Source organism: Aptenodytes forsteri, unplaced genomic scaffold (assembly GCF_000699145.1).
Source record: "Aptenodytes forsteri isolate BGI_AS27 unplaced genomic scaffold, ASM69914v1 Scaffold13, whole genome shotgun sequence".
Lineage (NCBI taxonomy): Eukaryota > Metazoa > Chordata > Aves > Sphenisciformes > Spheniscidae > Aptenodytes > Aptenodytes forsteri.
The window spans coordinates 3,443,513-3,461,488 of NW_008794543.1; the positions used below are offsets into that span (position 1 = coordinate 3,443,513).

Genomic DNA, 17,976 nt, shown 5'->3' on the forward strand with positions numbered 1-17,976 from the left:
GGAGGGGGGAGAGTGAGTGAGCAGCTGTGTGGTGCTCAGTTGCCAGCTGAGGTTAAACCACGACAGTACTGATATCAAATTGGAGAAAATCAGTCTGAGAATCACGTGGACTTGACTAAAAGTTGCAGGAATCTGGGAAGAGGGAGAAGGATTGATCTTGGGTATGCTGCTCAAGAAGCTCCAAAGCGCAGAGATGGCTTGGATGTGTGAGTAAATTAAAAGGCTTGAGATAGAGATAAAAGGTGATGCTGGGCTGAAGGCACTGGAATGATCCTGATGATGAGAGATGCTGGGAAAGGCACACATCTGTGCTAGTTTGTTATGACACATGCTATTTATAACTAGGGGGAAAACAGGGAGTGAAAATTATTGTTACTACTAAAACCATGACTCTTGTGAAACTTCCAAGTAAGCAAGGTTGCGCCTGACCCATATGTGGTTGGGTTACCTGAGCTGCTGAAGGATTGGCTGGATCCTTGAACACATATTTTTACTTTGAAATTCTGAACGCTTGCACATAAAGAAACAACCAGCTGCTACTGGTGGAAAACTACAGTGCTTTCATCCAAACAGTAAATAAAACTTAAGCCACTAAGCAAAATGGGAAGCCTTGGAGAATCTGTCCAGTTAATACTTTCTGAAAGCCTTGTACATGTTGCAAGTATCAAATGCTTGGGATGATAATGACCAAGGGATTAGAGATCAAAACATTTCTTTATTTTTTCATTTTGCTTGCTTTGTACATCTGGCAGTGTCAGGGTATTGTCCATTCCACTACGTCCCCTGTTCACTTACGTACACTCTCCGTTCAAAACCACGTCTGATTAACAGAGCAGAGAGCAGTTCTATTAGCACATCCACATGCCTTCGCATACCAGAGGTTTTCTAACACAGGTACAGAGTAATTATTCACAGACTGAAGTGGAAGTCAGCAATCAGAAAACCTTTTACAAATTAGAGAATGAGCTGCAAAACCCACGCAAATTGCAAGGGACCTTAGGCCAAATAGTTTTGTTTGTAATCATAGCCTAATTTTGCTGGATCAGTTTCAATTTTTTAACATCCTTACATCAGTTTTATCTGACAAAACTTTAGTAAAATTAAATACTGATCTTCCAATCTTCAAAACCAGATGCCATACAGCAGGACAAGGAGGAAAGTGACACACAAAAACAATTCCAACATAGGGTGTTGGAGGATTGGATCAGCTGGGATTAAGTAATAAAGGCTAAGACCACCTCAGGTGCAACTTCCTAAGTAAATGATTCCCCTGTTTCCCAACACAAATGGAAAACAAAAGCCAGAACAAAAATCAGTTCAAATCTAACAAAACCATGGATTTGACGGGAAACAGAACATTTTGGTTTTGAGTATTTTAAATGTTTCTGAATTGGAATAAATTTAGTAATGCAATGTCCTGTCAAAAAAATTAGGCAAATTGTTTTTCAATCTTTCATTTTTTGCTTTTTTAGCTGAAATGATCTAAGGAAACATCCTCTGTATTGTGCTTGCTTTTAAAGTGTTCTGATGAAATCCAAGTGTTAATAAATATTTTCTGGAGACGACTTTGATTGCTGCAGGAGCTCTATTTAGCTTTTTCACAAAGCTTCTTTTATAAGGTCAGCCAGTCTCTTGAAGGCCTGCAATGACACAAACGTGGTTCACGTTCATATTCCAGCATTACTTAAATAGGCAACGCACCAAACCTGTAAAGCTTCTAAAACTACCCTAACCCTATACAAACTCAGTACTTTATACTGCAAAACTGTGCTGATATTCTCTGTTTTCCTTTTATTAACACCATGTATGGGCTTTGACTGGACAAAGCTTCCACTTCTCTGATTGATAGAAAATAAAAGGCAGAGTTTTCTGAAATGGAAGAATAGTTCAAAGGTTATTCGGAGTTCAGATGCTACTAAACAGTTGTACTTTTAATACAACTAGTGATCCCTGGAAGAGTATCTCTTTTAACTTAATATAAGGGCCTAGGGGCTCCAAAGGTGAAAGAAAAGGAAGAACAGTTGAGTGGGGAAGCATATAAAAGATACAATTTGACTGTCAGTAGTGTGGTTATGAATTACTTTTACAAAGAAGAAGGAAGAAACAGAAGAAGTACAGAAGAAGAAATAGAAAGGCAATAGAAGTGCTTATCTGTTACAAACCTTCACAACTGATGAAAGTACAACTACCAATACTGAACTGTTTCAAGCACCTGAATCAAACAAGTATTAAATCTGCACAAATAAAAGTGTCCTATCTTTCTTCCCACTGATTTTACAGATACAGCCAAGTAACATCCAAAATGTTCCTAAAATAATAGAAGATTAGTTCCTGAGAAATGTAATACAACATGTATGTCAACTGTATAAAAGAAAAACAATATTCTTTCCCATAAAGGATTGACAACACACACACACACACACAAAAGCAAGCAGGTAATTCAATCTCAGGATTGGAAAGTTCTGGAAAATAAAAGATACGTGATGCCCGCTAATGCTAAAGCAAATAGCAAAACTTACTCTGACTTCAGTAAAGCCTTTAAGAATAATGTCTGGGAGGATTAACTGTGAGACTCTACATGTATGAGACGATACACAGAAAAATTTTAAGTGGTCCTAAACATCTGGTACCTTTCAGGTCATTTGGATATGAGCATCTTGCCTAAGAAACAGCTAATACTGCTTCAAAAGTACTGCTTAATCACTTAAGTACTAAAAAAACTACACTAACATTCAAGAAAACACATAAGGAGAAGTAATTAAAAAAGCATTATTATGTGAGAAACTGTCTTGATAAGAATTTTAAAAAATCTCACTTACCAGATCCATCTGGGCTGGAGAAGACAGAGAGAAGGAGGCTCTGACATAAGAACTAGGCTCTGAACTATCGATATTGAATGCTCCTCCAGGAACCAGTAACACCTAAGAAAAATTGATTAGCCACCCAGTTATCACCACTTCTACAGTTTTAAAACACTATGTTAAATTAAGTTTGAGAAGGCGCACTGCTGAAACACTGGTATCAGAACATGGCTTAATATATTTCTTCTCTTCAAAATGAGAAGCCAAAAATATGCAATCTGGAATCAGACTTTTCATAACAAAATCAAAGGGGTCTTAGGTTTTTGTTACCTAGGCGGTGGGTTACCAGGTCTGGCTTATCATCACAATGTTTAGAAGCACCAGGGAGATGGGATGTAGTTTACTCAGTACACAATGCTGGCTCTTATAAATTGTAGAAATAAAAATCACACTTAATCTCTCTTATTAAAAAGATATAGTGGACAGCCATCATTCATAAAGGTACATATATTAGTATCATATATATTTATGTTGCATACATGGCATTGTACTATATATTATAATGGTTTAAATTTAAGTAAGCTGATTAAATATCAACATCTGAATACAGACATGAAAATATTTTATTAATGAGTCACTATGTGACAATGCCTGACTTGCCGACTCAGCGGTGGTGCACAGCAAGTTCCCCTGCTTTTTTATGTGCGTGCATATGTGTGGATAGATATGGTAAATTTATTTTATCCTTCCTTATTTCATTTTAACATCATAAGCCATTAAACCATAGGTCATACTTCTTTCTGCAAAGCTTTTTCCATGATCAGCTGCTGTGTATCAGAAACACCCTTAATTTTGATCCACAAGAACATGCCAGCAGCAGGAGGGTACCATTCTGCCAAGTCTGGAGAGAGAGAGAGAGCAAAGAAGGGAATCACGAAAGAAACTTCTGCCCCACCTTTAACTGATACATCATAGATTCAGTGATGTTATAGATTTGCTGCTCTGATGAACTCAAAGGGAATGTGGGCCACACAGCCAGGATGCCACTTGCAAAATTTAAAGTACTCGTAATCAAATCTGTGTGGGCTTACTGCACTTGTGCTGGTATCCTCAATGCTTTTTGTGAAAGCGATTGCGCTGAAGTACAGAAATCCCAAACATTAACAAACTATATTTGTTGATTACTTCAACAATCTAAAGTAATTTTTCTGATGCAGTTTCTCCTAATATCACATTGACTACCAACACAATTTAAAGTGTAGCAAAGCACAAAGCTGTTTTCCTTTAAGTTACAATGTTTATAGATTTTTCCCCAAAGAAAAGGAGGGCCTAGGAGTTAGGAGGATGGGAAGGCTTAGAGAGGATTTATGTCTTAAATTATGTATGCAGACTTATTGCATACCTTTTGTTTACCTAGAATTCTTTATCTGGTTTTGGACATATTTTTTGAAGAAACTATTTATTTGACTTGACATCTTCTCCAGCTCTTCCTTGATGTATTTAACCATTGCATATCTACAAAATAAAGGTCTGTCTTCCATAATATTATGGCTCCTATTCCTAGAAAACGTGAAGACCCTCTAGTCTTTTACATATGAGTATATTCTCACAATACACTTTAAGGTAGCCCAGTCCTATTACACTGTTTTGATACTTGGGGAATTGAGACAAAGAGGGCCTACCTAGGTCAACAACCCATGGTTGTTCAGAGCCATGTAGAAAAAGAAGAAATTCTTCATATCTAAAAACCTGGAATTAGCAAGAGTAAGCACATTAATGATTGTGTGGTGCTCAAGTACCCATGTCCCATGGAAGTAGGTGGGCAGTTCTTAAGCTGTTATTGCTGATTCCACTTTGACTGACTGAAAGGAGTGAGTCACTAACTGTAATTGCATTATTGTTGATCGAATTCTTTCTATGCTCCGTGATTAACCACAAAAGGGGACATTTGAAATTGATTTCTGACAAAAAATGATTATCACTACTGCTATATAGATTGTTTATATCTTTTTTTAAATTAAGGCCACTAAATCTGGTTATTTCAGACAGAGATTTTAAAGACAGATTTTAAACATAAAAAGTGTAAGAACATAGCGGAGTGAAATATATGGTCTTTGTAAAAGTGCTTTATACAGTAACGTGGTGAGCTTTTTTCTCATCACCATCTCCTTGTCCCACCAGAAAAGCATGAAAACAGCAGCACTAGATAATTTGTGCTAAGCTTAATATTTAATGTCATTGATTTGCTTATAGGGCTTATCTGTCACTTCAGTCAAGAGATGAACTTCAGTGATTTTTCTTGAACACAAAGATGATAAATAGCTAGAAAAAAAATCTAAGTAATTAGCTGTGTTGCACTCACTGACCTTTTAACCACTTGTCAGCAGCAATGAGCATAGCATCCCGCTGGGTCCTGTAGAACTCCACCACTCTGAAAGTAAATTATCAGTTCAAAGTCATGATTCCATAGCGCTTCAGAGTCCATTTGTTTCCAAAGGCAGAAACAAAGCTTTTCTACTTGAACAACCTAAGTGCACACGTAATGGAAATATGAGCATATCCTAGATGGGCACAATACAGTATACTGTGTGTATAAAACTTTGTATATGTATCAGAGAAGTCTTGAACGCTTCAGCATGTCTCCAACAAAGCACTCATCAACCAGACAGAGAAAATGCCTGTGTGGCTGCTTCTTAAGCTTTACATATGTCATGGAAACTCTTCATATATTATACCCATTCTGTTCATTGTATCAGTGGATACAAGCCCTGGTAGCAATATTTACCACACGAAACAGGCATACTGAAGAAAATGAAGGACTTACACATATGCAAAAGTACAGACTGAATATTTGTGCATTTGGGTTGAATTTGTATAATAGGTACACATGGAAATGGTATTTCACAAGGTAAAAAGCAAATCATATGATAAACCTGTCATGACTGTTTGACAGCTTCCCCGTTTCTAAACTTTTGAACCCATCTATCTCCTTCACACTTTAAGTAAAACTTGGAAATAATTCAATCTCTTACTGGGGAAATGACCCTAATTGTAAGCGTTAGTGAGACAAGGCTTCCACAAAAATGTAGCTGCTCCAAACAACAGGCTGGTTCCTACTCAAAAGCATGATCTAACAAGTCAACCTCATCCAAATGAAATCACCTGGAAAAGATTGCAGTCAGCTGTTGGGCATCAGTAAGTCACCTGGCAACAGATTCTAGAAGGTTATAAAGGGTTGCAGCTACCCTACTACAGCACTATTCTCATTAGTCAAGAGGAAGAACAGCCTTCTGGCTTGAGCAAGGATGCTTTTGGCCTACAAGAAGGAGGTAAGCAAAAAGATACATTTAGGATATATTTTTCTAACTGCTGAAAGTTGAGCTAAAGCGTGGTCCAAGTTTCCCTGCAAAACTTATCTTTATGCTCCTGTTTCTTAAAACAAAGCAAAGCCAGGACTGGTGTGTCTGCTTTTTTTTTTTTTTACATACTGGTGTTTACAGTATGGACAACAGGCAGGTGCTCAGGAGATAAAAGTGGCTGTTACAGTCAGTTATAAGAACTTTTTCCATGCTTTGCTCACGTTCCTGTTACAGGCCTCTGCAGAGTGTGGCACACTACCCACTGAAGTAGGAAGCTTGGGGTTCTAATGGCATTCAAGTATGGCATCTGAAATGAAGCACTCAAGAGAAACTATGCTCCTCCAGCACAACAAATGAAAAACAAATGCATGTCAGTCAGTAAGTAAGAAATGCCTTGCTGAGTCAGACCTTAGCCCAGCGCTCTGTCTCCAAGAGCGGTGATAGAGGCAGTGTTTATCAAGTATAGGTAAACCTCACTGCTCTCTGTAGTTCTTTCCATCAGCATCCACAATCATTAGATTAAGGATGTTAGAGGGTGAATCCCTGCTGAGTTAGTGAGGCAAGAACTCCCTTTACAGAAGCTATGCTGACTCCTCCATAGATGATGTGCTCAGTGATCTTAGCCTTTGCTATAGACCCTACCACTTTAGCAGGGATGAAAAGTTTATTCACTGACTCGGAGCTCCCAGGATCTTCTTGAGTTCCCTTCAGATGGGAGCGGCATAATGATGGTGCCAGTGGCCTGGCAGATTGTCAGTCTGTAATGGTAGTTTACATGCTCTGACCTGCATGTCTGCAACTTCACACAGAGCTCCTCCAGGACTCTTGTGTGAATACTGTCAGTCTTGGTGACCTGGCTTATCCATTTGGCCTAATACCGATGCACCCCCTCTGACCTGTTTACTGCAAAGAGTGTTTGTGTAGGTAACAAGAAGCAGAATGACAGATGATGGGATTCAGCATATGACATGACCCTACCTGTCTACATGCTCCAAGAAACCCTTTTCTCCCCATTGATGAAGCAGCTGTGATATCATAATCTAAAGAAATAAAACACATCATCAATACCATATTTTAAACAGCACTGTTCTGCAATCATCAAAAGATATATAGCCTGATGCATTATTCAAATTTCCACACAGGCAAGAAATTGCACACGGGGTCTCTTGGAGCCCTTTATAAACAGAGGTGGCAACAGCAACAGGCCATTGTAGTCCATGTTACTGCTGTCTCCAAGGATCATGGCAGTGTTTGGAAGTTGGGGCAGGGGGAGGGAAGAATGGATGGAGAGCTAAATATGGTAATCAGGGAGAAAAAGGAAGGCAAGGTTATATTGCTTTACCTTCCTGCCCATATCAGCCTCTCTGCTTTAATACTGCCTCTATGATGAACTGATGGAGCTGGAAGATGGAAGCCATATTTAGATGTGCTCAGTGTCTCCTTTCCTTATGACTAACTATAAAGGGACTGTAGCTGGCAGCCTGCTTTGTAATGTCTCTGTGGGCTGCCAGTACTGTTCTAATTACAAAGTAGAATGAAGACTAGAAAAAAACCTAAGTGCTTCCAATGTACGCTTTACATTGAGGTTTTTTAAGTGAACCTACTAGCAAGAGATACAAAGTATTTTAAATCTCGATTCTTGAAATTTGAGGGTTAAGGGCATATTAGCTCTGCTTTCCATGCACTGAGACACCCTCTAGCTCTGGTTGTAATTTCTATGGTGGTCTCTCTTCTTTTGGCAGCATTGACAATGTATGTGCTTATTATAAACAAAACTGCAGAAGTGCAGAGCAACTGCAAAAGTGCAAAGCCGTTTGATGACTTGGAATATGTTATCTTCTCTAAATACAATTCAGTTGGCAGTTTGGTACTTGCCTGTGTAAAAGTGCTGGTGTGCATTGTTGAAACCTGAATGTGTAGAATAACTCTGTCGATAAGAGGCTTGGGACCTGTCAGAAAACCTATTCTTAACCTAGAGGAAAAAAAAAAAGAAAAAAGTTACTCCAGAAATGCAATGTGCTAATACTTTGTGTGAGTTATGGTTTAACTTGTAACTGGGAAAACCTGTAACCATGTCATTGATATTGTAAGGATCTTCTATGCATTTAAGTTTATCCATATCTTAGTACTGCCCTAAGCCCCAGGTTTATGCAACTTATGAGCTAAGTTTCAAAGTCATGAAATAAAAACATTTAAGGGTTTTTAATGCTTATAGTTTCTTCTTAGTTCTGAGACTTCAGGATGTATCCCACATCTATAAGCTTTCCTCTGCGACCATAAAGATTACATGAATCAAAGGGAAGGAAAGATAGGTTTTTACATAACAAAAAATCATGAATGCTCAGGCTTTATGAAAAACAGATGGGAAGTGGCAAACAGCTTTACTCTTTCACTCCCTTTCAGTACTGCAGAATAAATGGAATTTAGACTGATAAACCAGATTGTTATTCATGCTTCAGTGCTTATGACCCATCTTTACAGATTGGCTGAAGCTTTTCTTTGAAGAAAAATAGAACCAGTAAGTTCATACGTATCTTTGACCAAGACAAAATTGCATCATGCCTTTTTGCAGTGTCACTTCTGAAAGCGCAGTCACATTTAGCATCATGTTGACTCCTCACTTTCTCAGGGACGGGGTTATAGTCCACTAGCTGCCAGTGCAGAACTCACATTACTTTCTTATATTTATTAGAATAATAAACAAGAGCAAGTTAAAAATCAAGTATGTTGACTTGTGTGAAACGGAAAACAGCCAGCTTAGTTTTTCAGGCAGGTGGAAACAACCTGAAAGAACTGTAAGGCTAGAAGACGAGAGATCAGTATAACCCTATGAATAGTTTGTGGAGAATGATGCCATCATTTCTCTTCTGTATTACAAGTTCAGGGAGTCTGTAGGAATTGTAAGAGATAAAAGGAGAAACAGGAAAAGAAGAGAGAAAAGCTCCTAGGAGTTCCAGGAACAGAGCTGGAATCCAGCATCTGTCTTTCTGCCTATATGGTGTCTGCAAGAATGGGCTGCCTGGGGAGAGTGGCTTAACTATCAGTATCAGAAGAGAAACAAAATCTGGAGTTAAATGACTGCCGAGAGATGACATGAAAAGTGAGTAGACTGAGAAAAAGCTGTGGATCCAAAAGTACATTCCAGAAGTGGATAGGTATTAGATGAAAAAACACTATGACATGTCTGATCATTTTGTATGAAGTATTAGTCTTGTGCCTGAACTGAACAAGCAGTGCTGAGCAGTCTGAAGCTGGCCTTACCCAGATGAGAGAATTTTAGAGAAAGAGTCAGTCCTGATAACTCGGCCATCCACATCCATTGAGAGGAAAGTTGGAGCCCATGGCTTGGAAGAAAAATAAAAAATAGAATTCAAGGTGCTAGTAAGGATTATGATGGAATTATTTTCTTCACTATGAAGACATAATTAATTTCTTAAAGAAGTATTTTGATAGTATATATTTTACAGATGCACATTCCAAGGAAAAAAAATGCAGTAACTTGCTGACAAGTCATTGTTTAGGCTAGCTGTCTGAGATGTGATTACAGTATTCTATGAAAGTCATCAAGAAATCATCCTTGGGTTTTTTTGATGCTTAGTCCACTGTTCAGCATACAAGTGTTCAGTTCCAGTTTTGGTATGATGCCATAAGTAGGAGAGAGAAACAATGATTTCTCTGCCAAGATTTTTTTTATGGAGTAAACAGAAAGATACTGTAACTTCTAAGATGGGACCCTGTAACTTTTAGCTTTATCTTAAAAAAGGAAATCAAGACACGACCAAATTTTGATGATCTGAGTTCAGCACACTTTTTCCTTATCAGGAATTCTACTTTACACCTTCTCCCCTTCTACTCTCTAACAAAGCTACACAATGCTATTCAAGTGAAGCAGTTTTATCGCCTCCTCCCATAAAAACTATTTCAAAATAGAAAATACTGAACTTTAGTTTCTACCAATGTTTTATAACACCAGCTTTTATTCTGAAGTTAGGTACTTTTTGCAGACTGTGCAACTGTAGATCCATGTGTGAAGACAGGTCAACACTCAATTGTTACCCATTTGGGGAAAATTTACATGAAGAAGGGAAGCTGCCTATCCAGTACTACTTCCTGTGGTATCTGGGAGAATTCTCTTGGGTTCTCCAAAAGGCAAAGGGGTAAACATGGGATATAGTAGACTGGGAGTAGGCAGTCTTCCACTGAATGAAAGAAGAGACTGGGCTGAAAGGAACACTAAGCAGCTGCTATTTTCAAGTGCTGCTTCAGTGGCACACTTGTTTTGCTCTGGAGGCAAAGTCCTTGTCATTTTCTGACTAATGAAGGAAATTCTATCTTTTATAAGGCTTGAGGAATTTGAACCACTGATTAACAGGACTGATGCAATAAAATGCCACAAAGGGGACAACAACTGAAAGTAGCATAGACTGTTAGGCCTACAACTAACTTGGTAGGACATGAAGAAGGAGCATGCAGGAAGATCCACGGCTCAAACCTTAGTTCAGTCCTGGACCAGAAAAGAAGGGGTTACTAAGGAGTATGGAAGACAAATTACCTTTTCAAACTGAAGAAAATAGTAAGGATCATCTTCTATTATGAGGAAATCGTATTTTCTTGCAAGCTAAAGAAATGAATAAAAAGTAAAGATTTGTTAAAATGTAAAGACACCTAAATTCAGTTCTTCCTATACCCTGGGCCTATTACCATGACCATATTATGATTGCTCATTCACTATATACAAGGCCTGATCAAGAGAAGCTTTCAAATGGCCAATTTAGACATCAAGCAATTATAAGAGTAAACATGGTACCTGCAGTACAAGGACACATGTATTAACTGAAGGTCTGTTCCATGTAGTGTGCAGAAAATTTGAAATAAGTCCATTTTGAAGTCCGTGGCAAAGATACCAGCCAGCAATGGGCTACTATTGCAAAAACAATGTATCTAATATGTAGTCCACCTCTGAAGAGTTGCCATGAAAGAGGTTCTGCTAGAAACAAGTTCTGGGAGGAATGTCTACTAGACCAATAACGAGCCCAAACACCACACATGGGGTATCCTCAACTGAAATGAGACTGACATTCATCCATTTCTACCTACATGGTTCACAAGGCCCCAGCTACATACCTGGTAAATCTCCTTCTTGCGCTCTGCGGTCAGAGAGTTTCCAGTTGGGTTGCAGCCATTTGGAATAGTGTACAGGAATTTGGGGAGGTGGTGGCTATGATTTTTTACATCTTCTGAGCTCCAAGTAGACAGACTTTCTTTTAGAGCTTTTGGAATAATCCCATGTTGGTCACTAGGCACGTTAATTATGTTACAACCCAAAGGTCTCAGCTGTTGGTAGGAGGAACAAAAGTCATAATCCTGTAATTCAAAGGTCTTCCTTTTGTCATTGGCATTGTAAAATTTCAGTGATACAAAGTCTTTCTGACTTTATAGCTATCTCAGACTCCATTTGCTTGTGATTCAAAAGAAAGTTTGCCTGACTTTGCTGTGAGGCTTGTGAAACTTGCCATGTTACTCTCTTTGCCCTGTTAAGCCAACTGAGAAGAAATGGGTAGCTCCTATGTCCAATTGCTGCTCTTCTCTAGGAAATCACACATGGCTTTGCAAGCAGAAAGGTATTTTGTGAATTCAAACAGTGTTCTGTCAGGACTTTTCATGCTCTCACCACAGATAGTAAGTTCATAGCACCTTCAGTTCCTACTGACAATTTACATTCTACTTCAGTAGAAGTGCCAGAACTATAAGCTACTCTTCACTGACAAACTGCAAAGAATCTGTTCTCAACAGATATATGCAGCAATACAAGGGAGAACGAAATGATGTTACTGCAATGATGTGTTGACAGCAGTATGAAAAAATATAGGTAAAATACCAACAAAAAAGCATACAATCTCTCCTCTGTGGAATTTCAATTTGTACCATATAGTGCTCTACATTTTTAAGTAAAAATGCAAGTTTCTGTATTGTCAAAATATATTCCTAACAAAGTATATTTGATTAGACAAGATATATTCAAACTTAGCACAGCAAACAATAACAAAATTCCTTTTGATGCAAGGGGGGACTAGATGAAATTGTGGTGTATTATCTATTCTAACCCTTCTTACAGTTCTTATGCATTTTGAGCTGACATTTAATTACATACTGATTAAATTACTTTTCAGATGTAAACTTTGCTATTTTTGTATAGTTCCTACTATTCACATCTTCATACTCGTATATGGATGTTTCAGGCCTATTCCAATTTTATACTATTTATAGCTACAGTATAATTAGACCATGAGATACTTCAGGTGGATGTGCTGACATGTTAAAATACCCACTTGTTATAAATTTGCTTCAACCTGACTAGGTTGTGATGGCTTTTTTTCCAACCCCAAATGTGACCTTAGCCCTTGAATCAACTAGGATTTGGAAGAGGAACTTCTCTCCTGGGAAATAGCTTTTATAGAACTTTTAGTAGAAAAGCTTCTATGAATGAATATTTATTAACTTAACTGGACTAACACTAAAAACTTGATTCTTAGATATGTTTTTACAGTAAATATGGACAGTGTATTTAAGCCTGCAGATCAGGTACTAAATTGGTGTTTACTTCAAATGTAACATTCACAATGTTTTGTAGCTAAAGAATACTTACAGCTGCTAGTGTCCCGGAGTATGTAGGTGCATCCAAAAGGATGTTGTCCCCAGGATTAATGAGCATTTCAAACACCTGTGAAAGAAAAGAGTCTATTTTAAAAAGATTGTGCCATTCTTGTACACATGCCTCATGCTTCTGACTTCTTAGTGGGATTAAAAATCTTGATTAGATACTAGTAATTCCCTAACCATTTAATTATGCTGTCTGTGAGAAAAGCAATGAACAGATGAAAAAATCTGCTTTAGAGCCAAATGAAGCTAGGTAATCAGCTAGAATACCAATTTGAGATGGAAAGACAGGGCTCTTATACAATAGATACAGTGCTTCAGTTACAGAAAGGATCAACTAAGCAGTGAGTAGACTGGAAAGGGTAATTATTTAAGGAAGTCTAACATAATTAAAATTGAGTTATGGTAAAGCAAATACTGCACCTATGTACTTATTACTGCACTACTTGAGTAACTTGAAATGTTACCTTATAGCGTATTTTTCTGACAGGCTCTTTGGTTTATCCGAACAGTCATGCAGTCCTGACAGATTAGATGGCCACACCAGTTTTATTTCAGTTCTATTATCTTGTACTGATACCGTGAGACATATATTTAACAAACTATCCTGTATATAGGTATACAGTGGTACTTAATGCTGACTACAGCTGAACTGATGGAAGAATAAACATCTCTCTGAAAGAAATGCTTTTAACATATGAAGCTTTTGGTCTTACTTTACATAAGCCTTCCTGGCTGCCGGTCGTGACACACACTTCCATTTGTCCTTGCTCAGGACTGTAGTTGGCTGTGGGGGGATTATGTAGATTCTGCTGAAAGGCCTTTAGCCAAGACAACAGCTCTGGAATCCTGAAACGTGAATAAAATAAGGTGTATCTAACATCTTATGTAGGCTGAAGCTAGGCTGTTCCTCTAAATCACTGCCAAACCTAGCACACAGTCCTGAGTCTGATTTCAACTGTCACACAGATACACTTAGATGCTGATTTTATGACTGCTTTATTAAATGATGAAAATGAGATAAATGTTTCTTATGGAAAAGCAGAGGAGACAGGCATCTGTGGTCCATAGACCAAATTATCATACTGAAATCCATGTGGAAATGATTTGCCAGGGGTGGAAGCTGAACAATATCCACTCCTAGGAGTGATCTTTCCATACTCAAATGTGGCAATGTGACAAAGCTTGCAATACTGCTAGTAATAGGCTGCAGATAATAAGGATTTCTGAAACAGATTTTTCAAACAATGTGTCTTAAGATGTTGTAGGATGTTCACGAATGGCTGGGTTCATTTAAATATTAAGAAAAGTCTTAACTTCACTGATTAACGCCCTGTGTGCCTCTGTAGGTATCTAAATATTTTTGCAAACCTGTCACAAGCCTGACTCAGTGCTGTCTGCTGGGGAGTTCATGAGTGCTAAAGTAATGAAATGATATGCAATTTTTGTACTAAAAATGACAATACTATAAATACTTCCATTAAAATACAACAAATAGTACATACTGACTTTAATATATAGTACGAAATGAGAGCAAAACAAATACTCCAGAACGTGCAAACTATGTATTGCAATGCAGTATCTTTAATGAATATCTTATTGCAAAACACAAAATGATTCCTCCTAGTGATCTGGGAGTCTGAATTCTCAAATACTAACAGCCAGGAAATGCTCTGGCTTGAAAATTCTGTCACAAGCCTGACTCAGTGCTGTCTGCTGGGGAGTTCATGAGTGCTAAAGTAATGAAATGATATGCAATTTTTGTACTAAAAATGACAATACTATAAATACTTCCATTCAACTACCACAAATAGTACATACTGACTTTAATATATAGTACGAAATGAGAGCAAAACAAATACTCCAGAACGTGCAAACTATGTATTGCAATGCAGTATCTTTAATGAATATCTTATTGCAAAACACAAAATGATTCCTCCTAGTGATCTGGGAGTCTGAATTCTCAAATACTAACAGCCAGGAAATGCTCTGGCTTGAAAATTACTAGTATTAAGGGGTTTTTTTAAATTACTCATCTGCTCAAAACTTTCCACTTAAACTGAAATGTAAATAGTGAGGCAAATTGAAAGAAGTTAAACCTGTTTTTGTAAAACAGGTTTTAAAAACACAGGTGAATTAATGCAGTAATGAAGGATTTTATGATCCTTTGATCCTGGTATCTTGAAGTGCAAGCAGCTGTGACAGATACCCTGCTGAGGCTGAGTACTGGAGAGCTCTCTTCATCAGATCGTCCCCAATCTCAACAGTGGTTCCATGTCCAATGGCAACAGTAGCCCTCTTAAATGGAAAAAGATTAGGGTTTGGTGCCCCTCCAGCCAGAGAGATGAGAGATGGAGGAGACTTCTGCATCAATTCAGCTAGAGTAAAAGGAAAAGACCTTGGTTACAGTTTGATTATTGCAACACTGATCATATCCTTTAGTCACCATATAATAATGGTTCAGAGAAATTTGTTCAATTTTTCACTTTAACTGTCATGAATTCAAAAGGATGATAATTCTTTTTAAACTCACCTTTCTACTTGGACTAAATAGGTGTTGGGGGGGTGGGGAGGGAGACATGGATGGGACAGACCAAAACAACAAATCATCTTTGTTTTAAAATAAATTATAAATAGCTTTTTCATCTTATCTGGACTGTTCTACTATTATAAAAACTTTCTGTGACTGATGTCTTTTAAGCTTCAAGAATTTAAAATCTTAATGATCTTCTGTTTAGACTGACTTGGAATGATTGGCTTTGTTTTTTTTCTCAGTCTCACTTTAGCTGATGTGGCAGTAGTGCAGCTACACTGATAGCTACATCTATGATTATAGCTTTTTCATAAGAGAGGGGGAATGTTTCTGGCAGCCCAGCTGTAGTGGCAGAGGCACTGTGTAAATAATTCAGTATGAAGAAAACGTTAACAACTCTTGCTTTAAAGTCAGAGTTTCACAATCATTCAGATCCAATCTGTGCAGTGCAGACTGGACCTTAATCCAGCAAGGGCACTTGATTGCATTAAATCTAAGAGCTCACAATATGGCATTCATGCTGGCTTGACAGTTTTACATCAGATATGAGAGGACAGATGACACCAGATCTGGCTTAAAGCTTTCTGTTATTGAGTTTATTCTCCACTACTTATTAGCAAACTTGAGCATGGGGAGTTAATTCTTATCAGTTCAGCAATATGGGTCATGTCTGTGACTTTTGGTCTGGTAAAGAGATATTTACTTTGTCATCAAAACTGCAGCCTCAATGTGTCTTTCTGCACATGCTGTGCTACTTAATAATTGTGTTGTGATGCATATTAATGTATCACTTGAAAAAGTATGGAGACTGAGTAGAGTGAAATAGTTGACTTAGCTGTACCTGTATGAAGCCTTTTAAGCAGAACAGCAAATGCCAACCCCTTACCGAGAGAGGAAATTGACCCCTGAAGGCTTAACTAGTGATGTATGTCTCATGTTTTGATTCTGTCAGGTCCCTGTAGGTTTCAACTGAGTAAACAAGCAGGCAGTTAACCTTTTCTATCTGTCACACATAAGACTGCGTAACATGGTAGCCTAAAGATAGTGTAATACAGGAAAGGAAAGTGTAGTAACACTGAGGGTGTGGGCGTGGTGAGGGATTTATGGACATTAACAGCATACAGGAAAGCTAGGTGGAAAGAAACATTATGCTGGGACTGAATTTCAAGTCATTAGCAGTTGCTTGTTCCTGGACAACCAGCATAAATTCAGCAGCAAACTGTGCCAAAAGCCCTGCTTCAGAGGCAGTAGCAGAGATTGAGACACATGTTGAAGTGAGAATGCTATTTCTTCTGTCTAGATGGGTTTCTGAAATGGTTCAAGGCTATTCACTTCATTCTTCTTTATACCTGCTTGACATCTCAACTTGACAAAAGTCAAAGAAGTTAACTGGCCTTGCTTGTCAGCTTACGGCACAATTTTCCTTCAAGTCTTTAGTCATGATACCCCAGCAAAGTCCAGAATGTAGAATGATACCCTTCCGGAGAGCTTGTAAAGAACAGGTGTATACTCACTCAGAAGTCTTATTGGAGATGCTTTTCTTGCTGCACTTACAGTGGTGATGAATCGCGAGTAATTCATATCTGTGGGGAAAGAGCAATTAGTTGGACATGAAGCTGGAAAAGTGAACAGGAACACCTGCGCTTTTGGTATGTGCATCTCCCACAAGTAATGCGTCCAATACATCATCTCCATAGATGTGCGCTACCGTAAATTAAATGTCAATCTATTCATGTTAAACTCAGTGCTGAAACTTATTTTCCTTTTTGAATTCAGGGAAAAGGTTTCTCCTTCATACTTGTGGGTTCTGTCGCAGCCTCCCAATGACACTGGCACAGTGAGATTAGGCCAGATGCTGCTGTTCTGATAAACACAAATAGCAATACAGCTTTGATCTGGGGAATTTGCTGGTCTGCAGTGAATAGGAAGAAGACTTTTTCCCCTCCCTTTACTGCCAGCTGTGGAGTTTTAAAGGCAGATTACAAATTTGAAGATCTGACTGATCTTAAACACCCATCAGCTCTTTTTTAATGAGAATCCAGCTTTATTTAGCTTTATTAAGTATTGCATTTAAAGTGCTTTAATGATTGCAAGCCATCATTGTGAGTCACAACACTTGCCAAGTTAGAGGTGTTTTTTTAGGAAGGATAACTAAGAATGTCTTTCAAAATGCTTCAGATGAGTGTTTTCCCCCGTTTTCCCTGGTGCCTATAGAGGCTCAGTGGATAGTGAACTGCAGTCCTGCAGGAAGCCTCAAGGCCTGTTCTCACAGGAAAGCTATCTGCTCCTTCATAAGGAAAGCACAGGGATCAAATGACGGGCAAAGAGACACTGTCACTTTGACCACCACTTCCAAGTGTGCTTCTACCGAATTCACAGAAAATAATCCTCCAGCAACCACAGCCACACGCATGTGCTGGCAGTTGTTAAAAATGACCTGTCGAGCGAGACTGCTTTAAAAAAAAAAACAAAACAACCCAGGCTTTCTAAAAATACCGTTCTTAACTTTCCTCACCCTCAAGCGCGTTTCCCCCAGCAGAAGCACGCCAAGGCCCTGTCGTAGCGGTGCTGGCTACATACAAAGGCTTGCTCCGGCATTTCGGGCACGGCTTCTGCTGTTCTTCCT

General features: G+C 38.4%; 1 protein-coding gene across 2 annotated transcripts; it reads right to left on the reverse strand.

Moving 5' to 3' along the window:
* Nucleotides 1-698: 698 nt before the first annotated feature.
* AADAT (aminoadipate aminotransferase) lies at nucleotides 699-17,967 on the reverse strand. 2 transcript variants are annotated; one of them, XM_009272335.2, is made up of 14 exons: nucleotides 17,931-17,967; nucleotides 16,865-16,933; nucleotides 15,027-15,195; nucleotides 13,534-13,666; nucleotides 12,807-12,881; nucleotides 11,285-11,494; nucleotides 10,713-10,778; nucleotides 9,422-9,504; nucleotides 8,036-8,132; nucleotides 7,139-7,200; nucleotides 5,168-5,232; nucleotides 3,596-3,702; nucleotides 2,820-2,921; nucleotides 699-1,640 (listed from the first exon to the last, which is right to left on the reverse strand). In XM_009272335.2, the coding sequence occupies exons 2-14, from the start codon at nucleotides 16,929-16,931 to the stop codon at nucleotides 1,599-1,601; spliced, it is 1,278 nt and encodes a 425-aa protein (XP_009270610.1). In that variant the 5' UTR covers nucleotides 16,932-16,933; nucleotides 17,931-17,967; the 3' UTR covers nucleotides 699-1,598. The 2 variants fall into 2 exon arrangements, with proteins under 2 accessions (XP_009270610.1, XP_009270609.1); XM_009272334.1 differs by lacking the exon at nucleotides 17,931-17,967 and adding an exon at nucleotides 17,866-17,917.
* Nucleotides 17,968-17,976: the final 9 nt, after the last annotated feature.

Excerpts from the sequence above, each read along its gene's own strand:
- AADAT (XM_009272335.2), bottom strand. The coding sequence starts at position 16,931 with ATGAATTACTCGCGATTCATCACCACTGTAAGTGCAGCAAGAAAAGCA. Across the intron at positions 15,196-16,864 it reads ATCTCCAATAAGACTTCTGA|CTGAATTGATGCAGAAGTCT; the intron begins GTGAGTATACAC and ends CTTTTACTCTAG. Across the intron at positions 2,922-3,595 it reads AAAAAGCTTTGCAGAAAGAA|GTGTTACTGGTTCCTGGAGG; the intron begins GTATGACCTATG and ends AATTTTTCTTAG.